The 17,565-nt window shown below is 32.6% G+C and overlaps 1 protein-coding gene across 2 annotated transcripts; it reads right to left on the bottom strand.

Annotated features, from left to right (window-relative positions):
- Window positions 1–1,922: 1,922 nt before the first annotated feature.
- On the bottom strand, window positions 1,923–17,513 carry LOC133197523 (pleckstrin homology domain-containing family M member 1-like). 2 transcript variants are annotated; one of them, XM_061333601.1, is made up of 18 exons: window positions 17,407–17,513; window positions 16,077–16,200; window positions 15,673–15,751; window positions 15,349–15,402; window positions 14,068–14,163; window positions 13,884–13,963; window positions 13,673–13,743; window positions 13,336–13,467; window positions 11,460–12,569; window positions 11,120–11,245; window positions 10,646–10,794; window positions 8,504–8,554; window positions 5,589–5,691; window positions 4,444–4,566; window positions 4,074–4,186; window positions 3,685–3,816; window positions 3,393–3,563; window positions 1,923–2,723 (listed from the first exon to the last, which is right to left on the bottom strand). In XM_061333601.1, exons 1-18 carry the CDS (start codon window positions 17,426–17,428, stop codon window positions 2,565–2,567), a joined length of 2,895 nt encoding a protein of 964 aa, XP_061189585.1. In that variant the 5' UTR covers window positions 17,429–17,513; the 3' UTR covers window positions 1,923–2,564. The 2 variants fall into 2 exon arrangements, with proteins under 2 accessions (XP_061189585.1, XP_061189586.1); XM_061333602.1 differs by lacking the exon at window positions 8,504–8,554.
- Between the last annotated feature and the right edge of the window lie 52 nt (window positions 17,514–17,565).

Here is a 17,565-nt window from a genome sequence, read left to right as displayed (position 1 = left end):
CTGATGAAGAACAGTAGGGCCATATTGACTCAGGTGAGCATTGTGGTCCATGGGCCTTTTGTCTCTTGTGAATGATTTTTTTTTATCCTTTTTAGCTCTACTGGTCAGAGACCAGAAGAGCTTATGTGATAGAAAGGTGTCCATCGTCCATCCATCTGTCTAACTGTCTGTCTGGCAACAATTTTTTTCAAATTGCTACTCCTCCTACAGTTTTGGTCTTATTTCAATATAACTTGCTGCACAAGTAGACTGTACTTAGAAACATAATTCTGAATATGGGTTTTTGATTTCAATGAACAGTGTTGCCATGGTTTCTAAAAATAGAAATTGCTGTGGAATACTTTCAAAACCCTACTCCTCCAACAGTTTTGGTCTGATTTCAGTATAACTTGACATACAAGTAGACTGCACTAAAATACATAATTCTGTCTATGTTTTTGATTTTGATGAATGGTGTTGCCAATGTTTCTAAAAAATGAAATTTCTGTGAAATACATTCAAAGCACTACCAGGTACTCCTCCTGCAGTTTTGGTCTGATTTAAATATAAGTTGGCAGACTAGTAGATTGCACTAAACTACATGATTCTGTTTATCAAATTTGATTTTGATCAACAGTGTTGCCATGGTTACTGAAAATAAAACTTTCTCTGAAAAACATTCAAAAAGGCCACTCCTCCAACAGCTTTGGTCTTCTTTCAACATACCTTGGTACACACATAGACTGCACTAAGATACATTATTCTGCATATTGAATTTTGATGAATAGTGTTGCCATAGTTACTTAAAAAAAAATTTCTGTGAAATGCTAATCTTCCTATAGTTTTGGTCACATTTTAATTTAATTACTTAGCACACAAATAAACTGCACTAAGATACCTAATTCTGTTTTTCAGTTTTTGATTGCAATGAACTGTGTTGCCATGGTTACTAAATATAGAAATTTCTATAAAATACCTTCAAAATGTTACTCCTCCTACAGTTTTGATCTGATTTCAATATAACTTGGCACTCAAATAGATTGCACTTAATTCATGATTCTGTGCATGTTTTTAATTTCAATCAACAGTATTGCCATGGTTACTGAAAATTGAAAAGATACATAATTCGGTATATTGGTTTTTGACTTTGATGAACGGTGTTTCCATGGTTACTAAAAATAGAAATTTCAGTGAATAACACTCAAAATGCTACATCTCCTTCTTTTCTGGTCTAATTTCAATATGAATTGGCACACAAGTAGATTACACTGTGATACATAATTCTCTGTATATGTTTCTGATTTTGATGAAGAGTTGCCATGGATACAAATCCAAATTTCTATACAATTCTTTTAAAGGCTACTCCACCTACAGTTTTAGTCCGATTGCAATAAATTTTGCCACAAAAAGAGACTAAACCAAGGATTATTATTCTACAGTGGCGTATATTCCTTTCTCTTCAATTGTAGGCTAATTTGAAGTCGAAAAGTTCAAATGAGCTTTTAGAGCTGAATCCCATCCCCCTTTAGGAGGAGGATTCCCGAAAATCGCATGATTTTATATATGAAATGGAAGCAAATAAAATAGGGTTTTAAAATAAATGGAGGTTACCTTTCATCACAATTTTGAAATTTTCTGCATCCATCAATATCATCTGCATTGACTTCTGAAAATCTTTTCCAGCTAGATTTTCCCCCCCTTTTTTCATGTTTTTATACTTTGAGAAAATTATGTGTAGGCTACAGCCTTTTTGCCTATATGGAATATAAGCCACTGTTCTAGTTATTGATTTTGGAAAGTTTCAAGTCCAAGTGCTTCTTTTCTCTTCCTTCATCAGAGACTTCTGGTTTAAAAAAAAACATCCTTCCTCAGATGTTTCACCTCGCATTTACTTTGTCTTTCACAGTAAAAAAAAAAAAAAAAAAAAGAAAAAAAGCCTGAAAAATTAGAAACACAATACTTTTATACTAAAACGACATAAACATTTATTTTCAATAAAATGACAAAAAAAGAATTGTTTACAGGAGTACCAATACAATATTAGCTTTGTTCTGCACAAATAAAATCATAAGTTTACCCAAATTTATTCTAACGAGTAACTTCATAGACTCCATATTTGTGTAAAGATTTGTAAATTAATATTGTCCCTTCAATTTTATCTTCAATTGTACTATCAACATTGCTGCCTTATTTTCCCCCAAACCAAGCATAATTGGGACAAAGACAGAACTCTTCATGTAGCTTGTTTATAAGATACATTAAATATTTTAAAACTGAACATACTTGAATGATTTAGATTAAAGCTGATTCAACTTTTAAAATACATGTACTCATTTAAAATTTTCTATGAAAAATACGTACAATAAAACACCACAGGTATTTTAAAATATACAAAATTGTTAAAAGGCACTGTAGATTCGTTTCTAAAATAATTTTTCATTGAAATATTGGCATACTAAGGTATGTCTTTGAGTGATGGCTATAAAATGATCGAGTATTAAATTTACAAAAAATGTCAGCTGATTCATGTATAATTTTCTTGGCCAGATACCAGCATGGTGATCAAAAATGATAGGAAATTCCTGTCAAGTGACAAGTTGAGGAGTAAAAGCATAGTCATGGATATCAGGGGTTTCCAGGCAATCCCCCGTTTGTGATTTTCTCTTGCTTCTCCGGGCACATTTGGGACAAGACTTGGAGTCTGACTTGCAGGCTTTGTGGAACACTGACTTACACTTTGGACACTGAAATTTTAAAACAGGAAGCTTTATATGAAACATTTATTCTACAATACAACTATAATGTGATATCATACAGGTATTGACTAGGGTTGAGGGCAACATTGATTATGTTAGCCTCCAAGGGATGAAATATTGCCCTATGTGGAGCAGAGTATAAATATATTCACAATCAGTAATTTTTTTTGTTATATGAATACAAAACAAATCAATAAAATAGTATTTTGATTTCATTCATTGAAATTCAGCAACTCATTTGTATTCAATGGCTATATGCATTATCCTGCACATTGATTGTAGCGCAAGTGAATCTTCAAGTTGTGATGGTTGTGTTACTTGGATTTTTTTTTGTGATGTTATGTTTTTTGGAAGTTGCAACGGTATCATCACAATAAATGAATCTACTAATCAAAATCAATAATATCATGGAAAAACTCTCTTCGCCAGTCACTAGTAAAAATTAAATGACCGTCAATATTTTTCGGAGGAGCTGATATCAATTATGTTGACTGTCTCTCTATGTAGAGGATATAGAGACTCTTCTTTACTGAATATAACCAATAAATTCATTGTACAGGTTTCACTGCAAGAGTAAAGTATCTATTTTAAGGAAATAATTAATTGTGCAATCCTTTAAAGAGTCTGTATAAAGGGGAATAACTTTGAAACACCTACCCTGATAGTGTTATCTGTCTGGAATGGATAAATGACCTTGGGGTTGTGACAGAGCTCACAGATGAACCCTTTACCACTACACAGAGGGCACTCATACACATGCTTAGTGGCAAACTTGATGGACTTTTTCAGACTTTGTATCAGCTGTCCTGAGGGCACTTGTAGCAGATCCTGTGAAGAAAATGGCATTTAGTTTATCAATATAAACACTTCATTTTGAATTCAAAGCTAATGTAACAATTAACAATCTGCAAATCAAAAATATGATTAATTCACTTCATTTTTCACTCACAGCTAATGTGTAAGTATGAATGCCCTCATATAAGTATTCCTTTGGCCACATGCTCTTTCTGAATTCATCTGCAGTTGACTGTTTACAAGTGAATAAGTAGGTCTTCAAATGGCAAAGTTGTTTCCTTAAAACCTATTAAAGATGTTATATATTGAACATTTTTTTCAAGTACACAAAATTAACACATATCATCTTTGTACAGAATTTTGTTTCCTTAAAATCTGTTAAAGATGCTTCATATATAAAGTATTTTCAATTACACATGTATCATCTTTTACAGAATGTAACAGGAAAATTAGACTTGTCCTTCGGCTTGCTTTTTCTGGCTACCAATTAATACTATTCTTAGTAACAATAATTGTTCTTGGTGTACTTATAAAAAGTCAAACCTGTAGCTGGTCCATTTCTTTGATATGTTCATACAATCTGGGGTTCACAACATAAACATCAATGATGGAATGATCCTCAATGTCTTGTAGGAAGGTCAGGGACTTCTTGGACACTGATTTATAAAGTACAGTATATGGATATGAAACAATTCCTTGCAAATTCCAGACTTTCTTTTTTAAAGTTTTATGATTTTCAGCAGTAGTTCTGAATTAATTTTACAGCAAACAGAACATGTACTGGGCATGTTTATTAATTTGAATAAATGAACAGGTAGCATGATTTCATGATTTTTTGTGGAGATCAAAAAATGATGAAACTCTAGGATCTGATGCAGTATATTACACAGGTATAGATTTAAATGAATGATACCTATATGTTTCCTGAAGTCCCAGTTATGAATGATGAAGGCTGGAATGTAATACTCCTCATTTTCATGACACTCGAAGCAGTAATACTTCCCATCAAATGTACAAACCCGAGGTTTTCCATAAACTAAACAAAATACATGTACATGTTAAAAGTTATACAGCAAAACTTGTCTGATCTGGATTTTTTATATTCTGAAATCTTGCCTAATACGATGTAAACATAAAGTCCCTTTCAGTAAATTCATTTGCTTAAAATGTTGTCTAATCCAGAATGTTGTCTAATCCTGCCAATTTCTTTAGAACCAGTGGTGGATGCATTAGACAAGTTTGACCATATTTGTAATGCAAATGTGAGAGAATAATTATGCAAAGAAAAGTATTAAAAGATCAAGGATTTTTTTCCAGGGAGTAGGGGTTCCATATCCATTGAAAAAATCTCAGAATTTTATTGACAAGTAAAAAAAAAACTGTACATTTTGTCCAAACCTTAACCCTATTTCATGGAAGGGGGTGGGGTTGGGGGTGTAGGGCAAGTTGCTTTCCTTCATATACAAGTTTATCAATGACCTGCCTAACATTTTACCAGGGGGTCCATGGTGTTTTCTAGAGGGGGATCCAGGATCATCTTTTCCTTACTTTACAAATTTGAAAATCAGAAGGGAAAGGGGGGGGGATTTTGCTCCATTTATGTCTCATTGACTTTGAAACTCAGACTCTGTAAACATTTTTTTGATAAACATGTATGTTGGACAGATACTTTTGCATCATTTTGGGCTCCCAAAGTCCCAACATATAGAATCAAATATATTTGTTTTTTACAGTATCAGCAAAACCTGACAGGATTCTAACCATCACAATATTTAGTTTCTAGGAGAAATTTAACAATATTGTTAATCTCTTTGCTTAGGAGAAATAACAATATCTTTAATCTCTGTCTAGGAGAAATAACAATATTGTTAATCTCTTTGCCTAGAAGAAATAACAATATCTTAAATATCTTTGTCTAGGAGAAATAACAATATTGTCAATCTCTTTGTCTAGAAGAAATAACAATATCTTTAATCTCTTTGTCTAGGAGAAATAACAATATTGTTAATCTCTTTGTCTAGGAGAAATAACAAAATCTTTAATTTCTTTGTTACTTACTGAACCCAATTGGTCTTTTACAGCTGCCACACTGGTAATTCTGGGCATCTAATCCTTTCTCATTGGCTATCACCCCAAGCAAAGACGCCTGATTCTGAGAATCCTAGTGAAGTAAATCATGTATAATTTTAAAGTCTAAATAAATTCTACAATAAATACATACTTCAGACACACATAATAGAGCATCTCATAACTTTTCTATAAAAGAAAACATGTACCATACATACTGCAATAGTTTTCTTGGATTAATTTCATATTCACATTAAAGTTGACAAAATCTTCTTTTTTTTTGGGGGGGGGGGGGGGGGGGGGAGGGGAGTCTTAGTAAAGTATTTTTTCATGTTTATTTTTGATGATGAGGTCTGAGTACATGTTAAAAAAAGATCTTTTAAAAAATAATATAAATGCACGATAAACAACTAAACCAGAAGTGTCAAAAAAGACTGTAGCTCCACTGGTTTGTACTTTTAATAAAGAAAGATACATCTTAGTATAGTCTAATACTTGCATAAAAAAGTCTTATAAGACCAAAACTGAAGGAGATGTTTTGAAAGAATAGAAAGAATTTGTTAGATTTATTAACTACACCATTTGTCAACATCAAAACACACATTAACAGCATTAATTAAATACCTTTAATAGTACATGTATTAGTACTTGTGTACCAAGTCTCATTGAAATTGGACCAATTAAACCTTTATGAGTAGTAGCATTTTGCAACATAGGTAATCAGAGATTACAGAGCTAACCTCAACAAAAGTTGTCTTTAAGTAAGGCACAATCCCACACTAAACTAATAATCTATTAGTGTGTACCCCTAGATGCAACATTATTTTATGCAATTTTGGTCTGATAGGGCTTGTAGCTACTTGGGAATGGACTTATTCTAATAACTTTAAACTAGTAACTCATCAAGAAAAAGTAGGTCAAATCCAGCATCCGAAGCAAGTTTGAAAAAGTTCATCTAACCTGGTCACTCATCTGGAAATTGTAGGTCAGATCCAGCATCCAAAGCAAGTCCAGTAGTGTGAATCCTTAGATGCATCATCCTTGCAAGTTTGGTCAACATAGGACTTATAGTTACTTGGAAATGAGATCTACTCCAAAAACTTTAACCTGGTCACTCATTCGGAAAATGTAGGTCAGATCCAGCATCTGAAGCAAGTTCAGTAGTGTGCATTTTTAGATGTATCATCCACACAAGTTTGGTCAACATAGGACTTATAGTTACTTGGAAACAAGACCTGCTCCAAAAACTTTAACCTGCTCCAAAACATTAACTTGGTCATTCTTTAGCTAAAATTGCAGCATCTGAAACCTTGACTGGAACAATGAAACACACTAGAAGTATCCTCCATGCACCTCTGATTAATATAGGGCATAGAAGTACTTGAAAAGAAATCTGCTCTAAAAACTTAAACCTGGGACACCGACGCCGAGGGTACATGTATTACATACATGTAAGCTCCCCCAACTTCGTTGAGGTGAGCTAAAAATTGTTTACAGATGGACAGACAAACAGACAGATGAAGAATGCATAAGCTCTTCTGGTTTCTGACCAGTTGAGCTAAAATAAAAAAAATAAAAAAACACAGCTTGAAACATTCACATGCTCACACATCTCCAACAAATTATAAAGGCTTGAAGACCTTTACAACTCCGATGAATATTTAATAATCTAAATACATGTATGTACTGACTGAAGTTAGTAAATATTAAGCTGTATATTTTATTGAATCTCCACAGTAAAGTGGCAGATTACAGTGATAGGCATTGATTTCCCCTTTCCAAATATTCTGTAGAAATATATACATGTATTATAATACACATTATAAACTACTCTGAAAAATAAATAAAGCTCTAATTACACTGTACACTAAAGAGTTCTAATTCTATGTTAGTTCTATGCAGTTAAAATGATCTACAATTAGCTGTAAGAAAGAATATACAGAAATCTACCATGAATTACACATTTTGTACTAGATTTTTCATTTGTGTTTAAAGCCTCCTAAATAGATAGAAAATTGGTTAATCATTATACAAACTAGAAATATGTCTAATGTAGATAAATCTAACATCATCACCAGCCAAAAATCAATTAAAAGGTAGCTAGTCTTAATTAATATTGTGAGAATTTTGTTCTGTGTGCTTATATATTTCTACTTTGTAAGTGCTTAATTTTCAAAAGAGAAATGAACTTCCTTCGTAAATATTTTCGATCAACTTAATGTGCTAATCAAATTTCATACATGTACATTGGAAAATCACAAATGAATACAAATGTTGTCAAGCAACCAAGCAAACCATTTAATATCAGTGCAAATATCAAATCAAGGCCAAACAATCATTGTTTTCATTTCTTTTTTTTTTTAATTGAAAATGATGTTGATAGTTTATGGGGTATGAACTTGCATGTATCTGCTTTTGAATACAATGTAACTGAAATATGTAAAAAAAAAAAAAAATTTTAAATTTGATAATTTAAACATTTACTTTAAGCTATGGTAAACTAGTAAATACATGCAGTTACACAGTAATCTGCAGTTAAAAGAAACATCCATATACTGTACAGTGGGTTTTCTTGGTGGGTATAAAATTTGGCATTTTGCCTGCTCAAAGGTAATGCCAGTAATTTTTGCGTAATTTATTTTAGCAGACACAGGGTTTTAACTCTTTGAAGATGAACACTAAGAAGAGTACTGAATATTTTAGCGACTAAAATTTTAGCGGGCTACTATCAAAATGCCAAAATTAGCACCCCGCTAAAATAACCCACTGTACAATTTTCTATGCCAAATATGAGTAAGAAGTGAAAAGACACATCTGTAGCATGCAATAGAATACAAAATCAAAAGAGGAAGAACTGCAAAATGACTGGTTAGTAAACAAGCATCTGTGTCACCCTGATCACTCACTCTTTCAGCGGCCTCTGACTCTGGGTCACCGACTATCTCGTAATCTTCTTCCTGAATTCAATCAGCATGTCAATATCACCATGCAATTATTCATTTTCGGATTTTCATTAAAATATTTTTAAACAGTGGTCACATACATGTACATGTATTATTCATTTGATAAAAATAAAATACAGTGAACTATTTTTTGTTGATGCAGTCTACACGGTGTGGTCTAAACAGAAAAAAATATGGTATGTTTAATGTTTTCCTAATGAAAAAAAAAAAATGAATGCTAAGCTCTTCTGGAAAACATTAAATGAATGTTCAATGTTATTTGTCAATCAAACACTAGGAAGACACAACTTCATAATGGGCCATTCAAAACAACATGAGGAAATAAAATCTTTTATTTCCTACACAGCAGAGAGTATTTTGAATGAAATAAAATATATATTTAAAAAAAATCCAGCAGGATTTGTGCATGCATACAATGAAAAAATAACGAGGAGTTTTTGGACATGCATTTGTGAAATACAATAAACCATCTCTCTAAATATTCAGCAGCATCACATATATCCAGGGTAGTAAGGTATGCAGTAGTATTCTGTACATGTACGATTTAACTAGAAATTTGTCCATAGGACATGAATGCCCTGCTCAGGCAGGGTTCATTAGTAATGTATTATGAAAATTTGCATCAGTGTACAAAGTTTGATAAAAAATATCTTGAATAGTTTCTTTAAAACTGAGTTTTATACACAATTAATAGTGAAGTCAAAGGTCATTGGGAAGGTCAAGATAAAATAAAAATGCGCACAGTTGATGAATTCTCACCAAAAAATGTTTCAGTGCATAAGCTTCAATAAAAAAAAATCTTGGATAGTTTCTTTGAAACTGAGCTAAATGCAAATGTATGAAAAGTGAGGTCAAGGTCAAAGGAAAAATCATAATAAAAAAAGTTCAATAGCACTCACCAAAACATATCAGCAAATGAAGTTTGATAAAGATATCTTGATTTGTTTTTTTAAGCTGAGCTAAACATAAATTTGAGTTAAGTGAAGTCAAGATCAAAGGAAAGATCAGGTAAAAAATGTTGAAGCTAATGAATAGATTTCATCAAAATGTATCAGTTTATGAAGTTTGATAAATTATCTTAAATAGTGTCTTTGAAACTTAGCTAAGCACAAATTTAAGAAAACTGAGGTCAAGGTCAATGTCAAAAATTGTTGATGAAGTAGAATGTTTTCACTAATATGTATCTGCACATAAGGTGTGATAAATTTTTGTTTGAAAAGTTTCTTTGAAACTTAGCTAAACACAAATTAAAGAAAAGTGAGGTCAAGATCAAAGGAAAGGTCAAGGTCAAATAATGTTGATGAAGTTGAATAGATCTCATCAATATGTATAAGTAAATGAGGTTTGATAAAAATATCTTAAACAGTTTCTTTGAAACTGAGCCAAATAATAATTTAAGAAAAATGAGATCAAGATGAAAGGAAAGGTCATGGTCATTTTTTTTTTCAGTCGACCAACTCTCATCACTATATACCAGCATATGAAGTTTAATAAAAATATCCTGAATAGTTTCTTGGGAACTTGACTAAACACAAATTTAAGAAAGGTGAAAACAAGGTCAAAAGAAAGGTCAAGATTAAAATAATAACAAATGTGTTGATGCAGTTAAAAAGCTCTCATAAATATCTATCAGCATGTATGGTTTGATGAAAATATCTTGAAAAGTTTCTTTCAAGAAATACAGATTTTTGGAAAGTGAGGTCAAGGTCAAAGGAAATGTCAAGGTAAAAAAAAATGTTGATGCAGTTGAAAAGCTCTCACCAATATGTATCAGCATATATGGTTTGATAAAAATATGAATAATTTCTTTGAAAATGTGTTAAACAATTTTTTTAAATGTGTGGTCAAGGTCAAAAGAAAGGTCAAGGTAAATAAATGTTGATGCAGTTGAATAGCTCTTATCAATATGTATCAGCATTTGAAGTTTGATAAAAATATCTTGAATAGTTTCTTAGAAACTGAATTATATGCAAAGTTTTATGGAAGGACAGACAGAAGGATGGATGATAGACATGACAAACACTATACGCCCCGGCCATTCTCATGACAGGGCATAAAAATATATATAGATAGACTGGAGCTTACCTGAGATGTGGAAAATGTTAGATCCACCTGTGGTGATGATGAGGAGATGTTGCTGTATTCTGGAAGTTCTTGAAGCACATCCTCCATAGTAGGCGAGGCAACCTGGCTGGAAGGTGTGTAGTTTTTCAGCAGAGAGTTAAAACTCTCAGCTGAAAATAAAAAGATAAAAGATGGTGGTCTGTAACTAGAAATATATACATGTACTGGCAAATTTGGAATAGAGAGATTAAAATCAGGATCCTTCCTCTTTGAGGAAGTATTGATTTCAGTTGTACAAAAATATCCTGAAATAAAAACTGAGTGTTAGAAGCTACTGTCTGATAGAAATAGGGAAGGATGTTGCCTAAGCTAAAAAAAAAAATATCTCACCTAGGAGATCACATAAACACTTGTTACACATCTGTAAAATGGTCATATTTCAAGTGATTTGCAGAAAGTACAGAAAATTAGTTTAGATTTGTTTGTGATCCTTACATTTATTTCTGACTGGCATTGTAGCAATCGTAGTTGGCCGTACAGGTTGTTCAAAATCTGATGACCACCCACTCCGAGCACCAAGACTGTTTCCTACACTTGGAGGTGAAGATATTCCAACTCCATCTGAAAATATCAATTACAGGTGAATCAAATACCCCCTTCTATATTTTAAAGCTTAATACATTTATAATTTTTTGGAATCTTTACTTGTAGAGCCATTTAATCTGGATTATTTTGTTTTTTTTTTCCAATTTTGTTTTGGACAGATATACAAAAGTTACTAATTTACTATATGGAATTGTCTATACAAAGTGGTTGCCTCACCATTCTCACTTACCATTATTTTCTGGCTCTAGACAAACAGATAAAGCACCTGATCTAGGTCGCCTTGGAGAAGAAGAAAAATCCTCGTCCTCCTCATTCCCGACAGAGAACCTCTTTTTTGTAGTTTGGTCCATCATCGTTGTCTCTATTGCGTCAGCTACGGCTGGGGACAGCTGAGGCTGAACTATGTCCCTTGGTGCCACATTAAACTCTGGCTTCAGGTTCTCCTTTTTACCCTTTGACCTTTTCCTTGCTTTTGCCTTCTCATCCAATGAATCATCTTTACTGTTATCATATGAGGAATCACTGGTAACATGGTCTCTCTTATCACTGGGACTACTGAGTTCTGTGTTGAGAATATCCTCTAAAATTCTTTCATTCACAAAATCTTGCTGTTGAGGGCTCAGTATTATTTCACTAGCTTTGTTTTCTGAGATCAACACAGGCTGTGTTTTTTCATGCTCACTCTGAGTATCTTTAGATTCCTCAAGACATTCATGGATATCCTCATATCCATTCATTTCTAGAGGACTTATATGAAGTCCTGATCCATCAGTATCACAGTAACTATCCTCCTCTAAGTCCTTACAGTCTACGAGCTCACCAGAAGCACTTGAGTAACTCAGTTCCCCATAGGAGCTTGGATCATTTAATGAAGGTTTTCCAGGTGAACTCAGCTCTGAGTCTGAGGGAAGGTTAACACTGGGAGACATTTGATCAATTCTTTCATCATTTTGTTTGACTGTAGTATTGTGACTACCACTGTCCTTAGAAAGAGCACCTGCTTCATCATCATCATCAAACATGGGCTCACTGTCATTTACATGATCTGTTACATATGATGCAGGGTTCCTGTTGTATTTAACAGGATCAGGGCAGGAAACTCGACTAGAACTGGAACATTCTGACCTAGATTTATTTCTAGGCTTCATTCCACGAATTTTGTCCACATCCTCCTGTGTCAGCTCTGAACTGTACTCAGACACTGATCTTCCCTGTGGGAGGGGAGATAACCCTCCATCATCCAAACTAGTTCTTTTTTTCGTCCGTACCTTTTGTCTGTTGACAGGATTTATAGTCTCAACCTCTTCCTCCCTCTGTTCTATCTCAGGTTTTCCTGAAGCTTATGTATTCAAAATCATTTTTTAAGAATTTGACATATTAAAATAGTTTATTTACCTAAAGGTATAATCATTTCAAATTAAGAAATGCTATACAACGTTTATACAAATTACAAGTACAGTAAAATTCATTTAGAACGACAGAGAAAACAAATTTATGGATATAGCAAAGTTTATTTTTTATCCCAAGCAAAATTCTTTACAGTTCCTTAATGTAGAATTTTACAGTCATAATGACATCTGATAAAGTGAATTACTGGATACATGTCTTTAGCGAACTGATTTTGTGTCCTGTAGAGGTTAAAAAATAAAATAAGGGAATAAGGGAATCTAAGTCTTTTAAAATGAATTTCAAAAGATCTCAAACTTTAAAATATTGAACTGACATAACTTTTTGTAATTACGTGTATTTATATTTGAAATTCAATTCATCAGAGGATGAGTTTTATATTTCATACTTCCCTGAACATATCCAGTAGTCATACAGTACTATAACAAAAACATTTACAAAGAATATGCAAATTCCCTATATATACTTTAATGAATTCATTTAACGGATATAACAAATTATGGATATAGCAAAGCAAATTCCCAGGTCTCCAGGAATTCATTACAACTGAGTTTTACTGGATATCAGTATGTATCAGTCATTATAGAAACAATCAAAGAAGGTTTATCTAAGTAAATCAGGTAAACTCACATTTATATTAGCCAAGAGAATGGCTGATAAACTACAAACATACAGATAGAATAAGATGTTTATTATACCTCTCTTAGGGTGTATGACAGGCAGAGGTGTGTTCTCAGCATCAATCAGCCCTGCGAGAACTAACGAGGAATTAGGCCAGTTATTGAGAACACTTGAGTTGTAGGACAGCTGGAACTCATAGGACATCAATCCTGGTACAGAAAAGGAGACTCTGATTATTGTATGGCAATTCATTTACTATAGTCTTTACTAGATTGATAAGTTTGTAAATCTCAACCATGATATTAGGAAAAGGCATAGAAGAATACATGCAATAGCTAGTATACATGAATTAACAGAATACATGTACTTATAACATAGGGGGATTAAGATTTGCTTATAATTATTTTTGCATACCTTTTAAGTAAGACAGAAAAATCCCTGGTTGTTCATGATCTCTAAAATATGATGTACTGCTATAAAAGTACCTACAAAAAGTAAGGAGTCTTTTCATCAAGTACATTTACATATATTTCATAAATAATGTACCTGCTACAGAATTGGATGGTTGAACTTTAAACATATATATACAACAATGCATATTATGGGCAGAATTAAATTTTCTCACTCAAGAGATCTTCTGTCTGCGACCATGGCATTGACATAGCTTTCCATTAACCCATCATTGAGAGCCACTCGGATCCAGGCCTGGCAGAAAATACAATGATGATTATCGAATTAATTAATTGATCACAGTAAGCTAATGAACATTAAATATTCAAGTCTTTTAATTACATTTCGAGTTGACTTACTCTGCACAGCCCAATCTCTGTATTCACTTGAGCCAATCTCTTCAGCTGAGCTACTACATCACTGTGAGTAAATCTTTCACAAAACAACCAGAAGTTCTAGAAAAGTAAAGCAATAAATACACAAATAAGAATAAAAAGAAAAACTTTCTGTAGCCATCTCTGATGATAAAATTACTGTAAATCACCACATTTTCCTGACTCTTATTTTCACAAGAAAGTTATTTGTATACATAAGTGAGACAAATTTTCATTAATTCTGGTATTTGGTGCATGTTATCTCTAATAATAAAAACATCTACATTGTCGTGATAAAGGTATATGCGAGAATGAAAATTTTGTGAGCAGACAGTATCTTATGATTATGCCAAAATAAAGTTCTCTCAAATAAAACAAGATTTACAGTATCTAATGAAAAATTCGAAGAATATTGCATGTACAATTCATCACATTCAGACTTCAGAATTCATTGAGTCGAGATACAGCATAGTTACAGTTGTGAAAAAAAACAACAGAAGTTACAATGTACCTTAATAGGTTGGCAAAGTTAAAATGATTATACATATAGTTTTCATGTAGTATATTTATTGATAAAAGGGTTGAAATAGTCACACCTAAAGCTGATCCATCTTTACTAACCAAGAGTTCCTGATACGCTACTGTCCTCACAAATCCTTGGTCTGTTGTGCTATTAAAAGTCAGGATTTTTCCCTGTTGTGACTGGAATTTATAATTGATATTATTTGACCAATCAGCTAGTGCTATTGTATATGACATTGTCTCCGTTTGGGATATATCTAGACTCTGTAGTCTCAGGAATGAAAACCAGAGGTAAACTATAATGTCATTCTATAGATAGCTATCATGTCATTCATACATTAAGTTGATGTGCACATAATGTAATATGTAATCTATGTTGCAGATATACATGTAGATTTGCACCCATAATAACAAATAAAGATCGTTTGATCCCTCCTTGTTAATTATTCTTTAAATACCTCAATTTTTGAATATGCCCTTTATTTCTGTCAAAGACCCAAGCTGTGTATGAAGTAAGATTTGAGATCACATGACATAAACAATCCCGACTCTTGATAGCATGATAAGCCAAGGGTTTGTGAGGAGAGTAGTGGATCAGAAACCCTTGGTTTGTTAAGATGAAGCTTATCAGGGCATTCTCTACTTCAATCCTCTAGCTCCACAGACACAAGAGTAAGATATTTGAATATACTATACTAGCTTAAGAGTAGCTTTTTAACAGAAAACATGTTTTTTTTTACTTACAAGTTGTAGAGCTCCGTTTTCATATCCCTGGTTTATACCAATGTAATTTGCTATCTGTAATTTATGTAGTAAACATAACTGTGATATTGTGGTTCAAACAGTAATATCATACAAAGATACATGTATTGTAATACCGAGTAATCAATTTTTTAATCAATTTTATTTGATGAATAAGAAAATGGAATATTTTTGTACTGAAGCACTTTACAAGGCCCCTTTTTATGTTAATTTGGATGTATTTTTTTTTTTGTTTGTTCAAAGAATTCAATTAAAATACTTAATTACTTTTGTCCTAAAAATAGTGGTGCATTCTCTTTCAGTTACCTTTTTGGAAACTGGTGGCTTGCAGCCATGAAGAAATATACTCTCCAGAATGTTACAAATAGCATTTGCTGAATCAGTGCTGTAAAGTTCAAGTATCAACATTTAACCTTGTCATAAATAAAACAAATTCCATTTCATGACAAATTTAATGTGTGTCTTTCTTTTAAGAAATCAGGTTCTTCAAAAACAAATTAAAGTGTTGAATTGAAGCCATTGACACTTTAAACACCACTTCTATAATATTCATGGGAAAAGAAAAAAAAAGACTTCTCAAAAGATTAATGGGCCTTCCTTACATTTGCAAATATATTTATTAATCTGTAGCAAAATACACCTACATCAAATAAAGACTTTCCTATTATACTTGTCCAAGATCATAACTGTTAAAGATAGGGCTAATATACCTGAGGATCAGTCCATCTGAGTTCAGCTGCTGTTCTCGCTGTATTCTCTTTACACATGATGATAGTTCTTTTGTGATGTTTTGCTTGATATCATTTTGATGTGCAATCTCAACTGAAGTAGGGCCTGAGGAGAAAATGTTAAAATCTCTTTATCTCACAATTGCTGCCTTGCTTCAAAGGAAAAAAAAAATGAGTAGTTTCCTCAAATTAGATACATGTGTTTCCCTATGTAATATCCTCTGAGGTCCATGAGTAGTTACCCTAATTTGGTTGTGTCTGTTTTGTAAATAAATTTGAAATACTGTTTCATTTTGTAAGTCATACCTTAGTTATAAACATTTTTTTCTTTTGATTGAACTGATCGTTTAGAAAAATCATACTTTTATTGACTGTTTCCATCTCGTTCAAAGTATGGATGTTTACCTGGGACATTTTGAAAAACATTCCTAGGGTCATGACCTCAACGGAAATGATATTATAAACGCCAAAAATTCCAATTTGGATATACATGTATGACTTCTGTTGACATAATGTAAACAAAGCGTATAGTAGCACCTATACACTTGAAATAGGTCATAAGAAAAAATATACGACTTTCTTGTCGAACGTATGCAGTAATAGAGGATTTATGCTAAGTGAGATGAAATTTTGTTGATGACTCTATATTTTTTACCTGTTTTGACTTTATAATTGTCTGCAGTTGTAAAAATTATGACAAAAGCAATCCAAATAAAATTTTTCTAACGATCATGTTGAAGTAGTGGACACAGTCTTGTGAGATACTCAAAGACAATAAAAGGGACATGACTCTAGGGCCATAATGAATTTAAAGCCTCTGACGATATACTATCATAGTAATAAACATAGTACACATAACCTGTATCACGGCAGAGTTTTCAATCATTGGGTATAGGAAGTAATTAATCAGCATGCTTCAATATACTACCACCTTCTTTATCAATAAGATTAGAACAAAATAAAGGAGGAATAAGAATCCTTTGAAACGACTACTGGGAGGTAGACATTTATAATTATACAGCAATCGATGCGATGATCAGTATGAAATGCTATAATCTTTCACAAACTCTAGCAAAATCCACCTTCATAACATTTTACTAACAGACAGAAAACATTTCTCTGTTTTTTAAGTTATGCAAATTGCTTCAAAAATGTCTCTGAATATAAATAAGAAGAATGGATCTTCACTTTATTAACTTTTTTCCTTTCAAAGTTTTATTTAGGCAATCGTCATTCGATATCAGCTGACAACCACCCCTTATCCTTGAATACTTTTCTTTCAATCAAAATCTTTTAAATTAGCAGAATATACCTTTTCTTTTAAACAAACTCATTGGAAATTTTCATATCTGTGTTCCTGTGGATATGAACTATATTTACGTATCATCAAATCATGACAAATGGGAGGCTTTGTGTTGTTTTGCAAACATTTGAATGACTTCCGGTTTGGGAAAGAGAAAGTAGCTCGTGC

The sequence above is a fragment of the Saccostrea echinata genome, unplaced genomic scaffold (assembly GCF_033153115.1).
Source record: "Saccostrea echinata isolate AGI-Se365-2 ecotype Australia unplaced genomic scaffold, CSIRO_AGI_Sech_v1 ptg000030l, whole genome shotgun sequence".
NCBI classification, from domain to species: Eukaryota; Metazoa; Mollusca; class Bivalvia; order Ostreida; family Ostreidae; genus Saccostrea; species Saccostrea echinata.
This window is presented reverse-complemented; position numbering and strand designations above follow the sequence as displayed.

Bases quoted from the DNA above. Each gene is read 5' to 3' on its own strand.
- LOC133197523 (XM_061333601.1), bottom strand. From the start codon at position 17,428: ATGAGTTTGTTTAAAAGAAAAG. The intron at 15,752-16,076 runs GTATATTAGCCC...TGAACTTTACAG, and splicing joins TCAGATGGACTGATCCTCAG to CACTGATTCAGCAAATGCTA. The intron at 8,555-10,645 runs GTAAGCTCCAGT...GATTGAATTCAG, and splicing joins TAACATTTTCCACATCTCAG to GAAGAAGATTACGAGATAGT.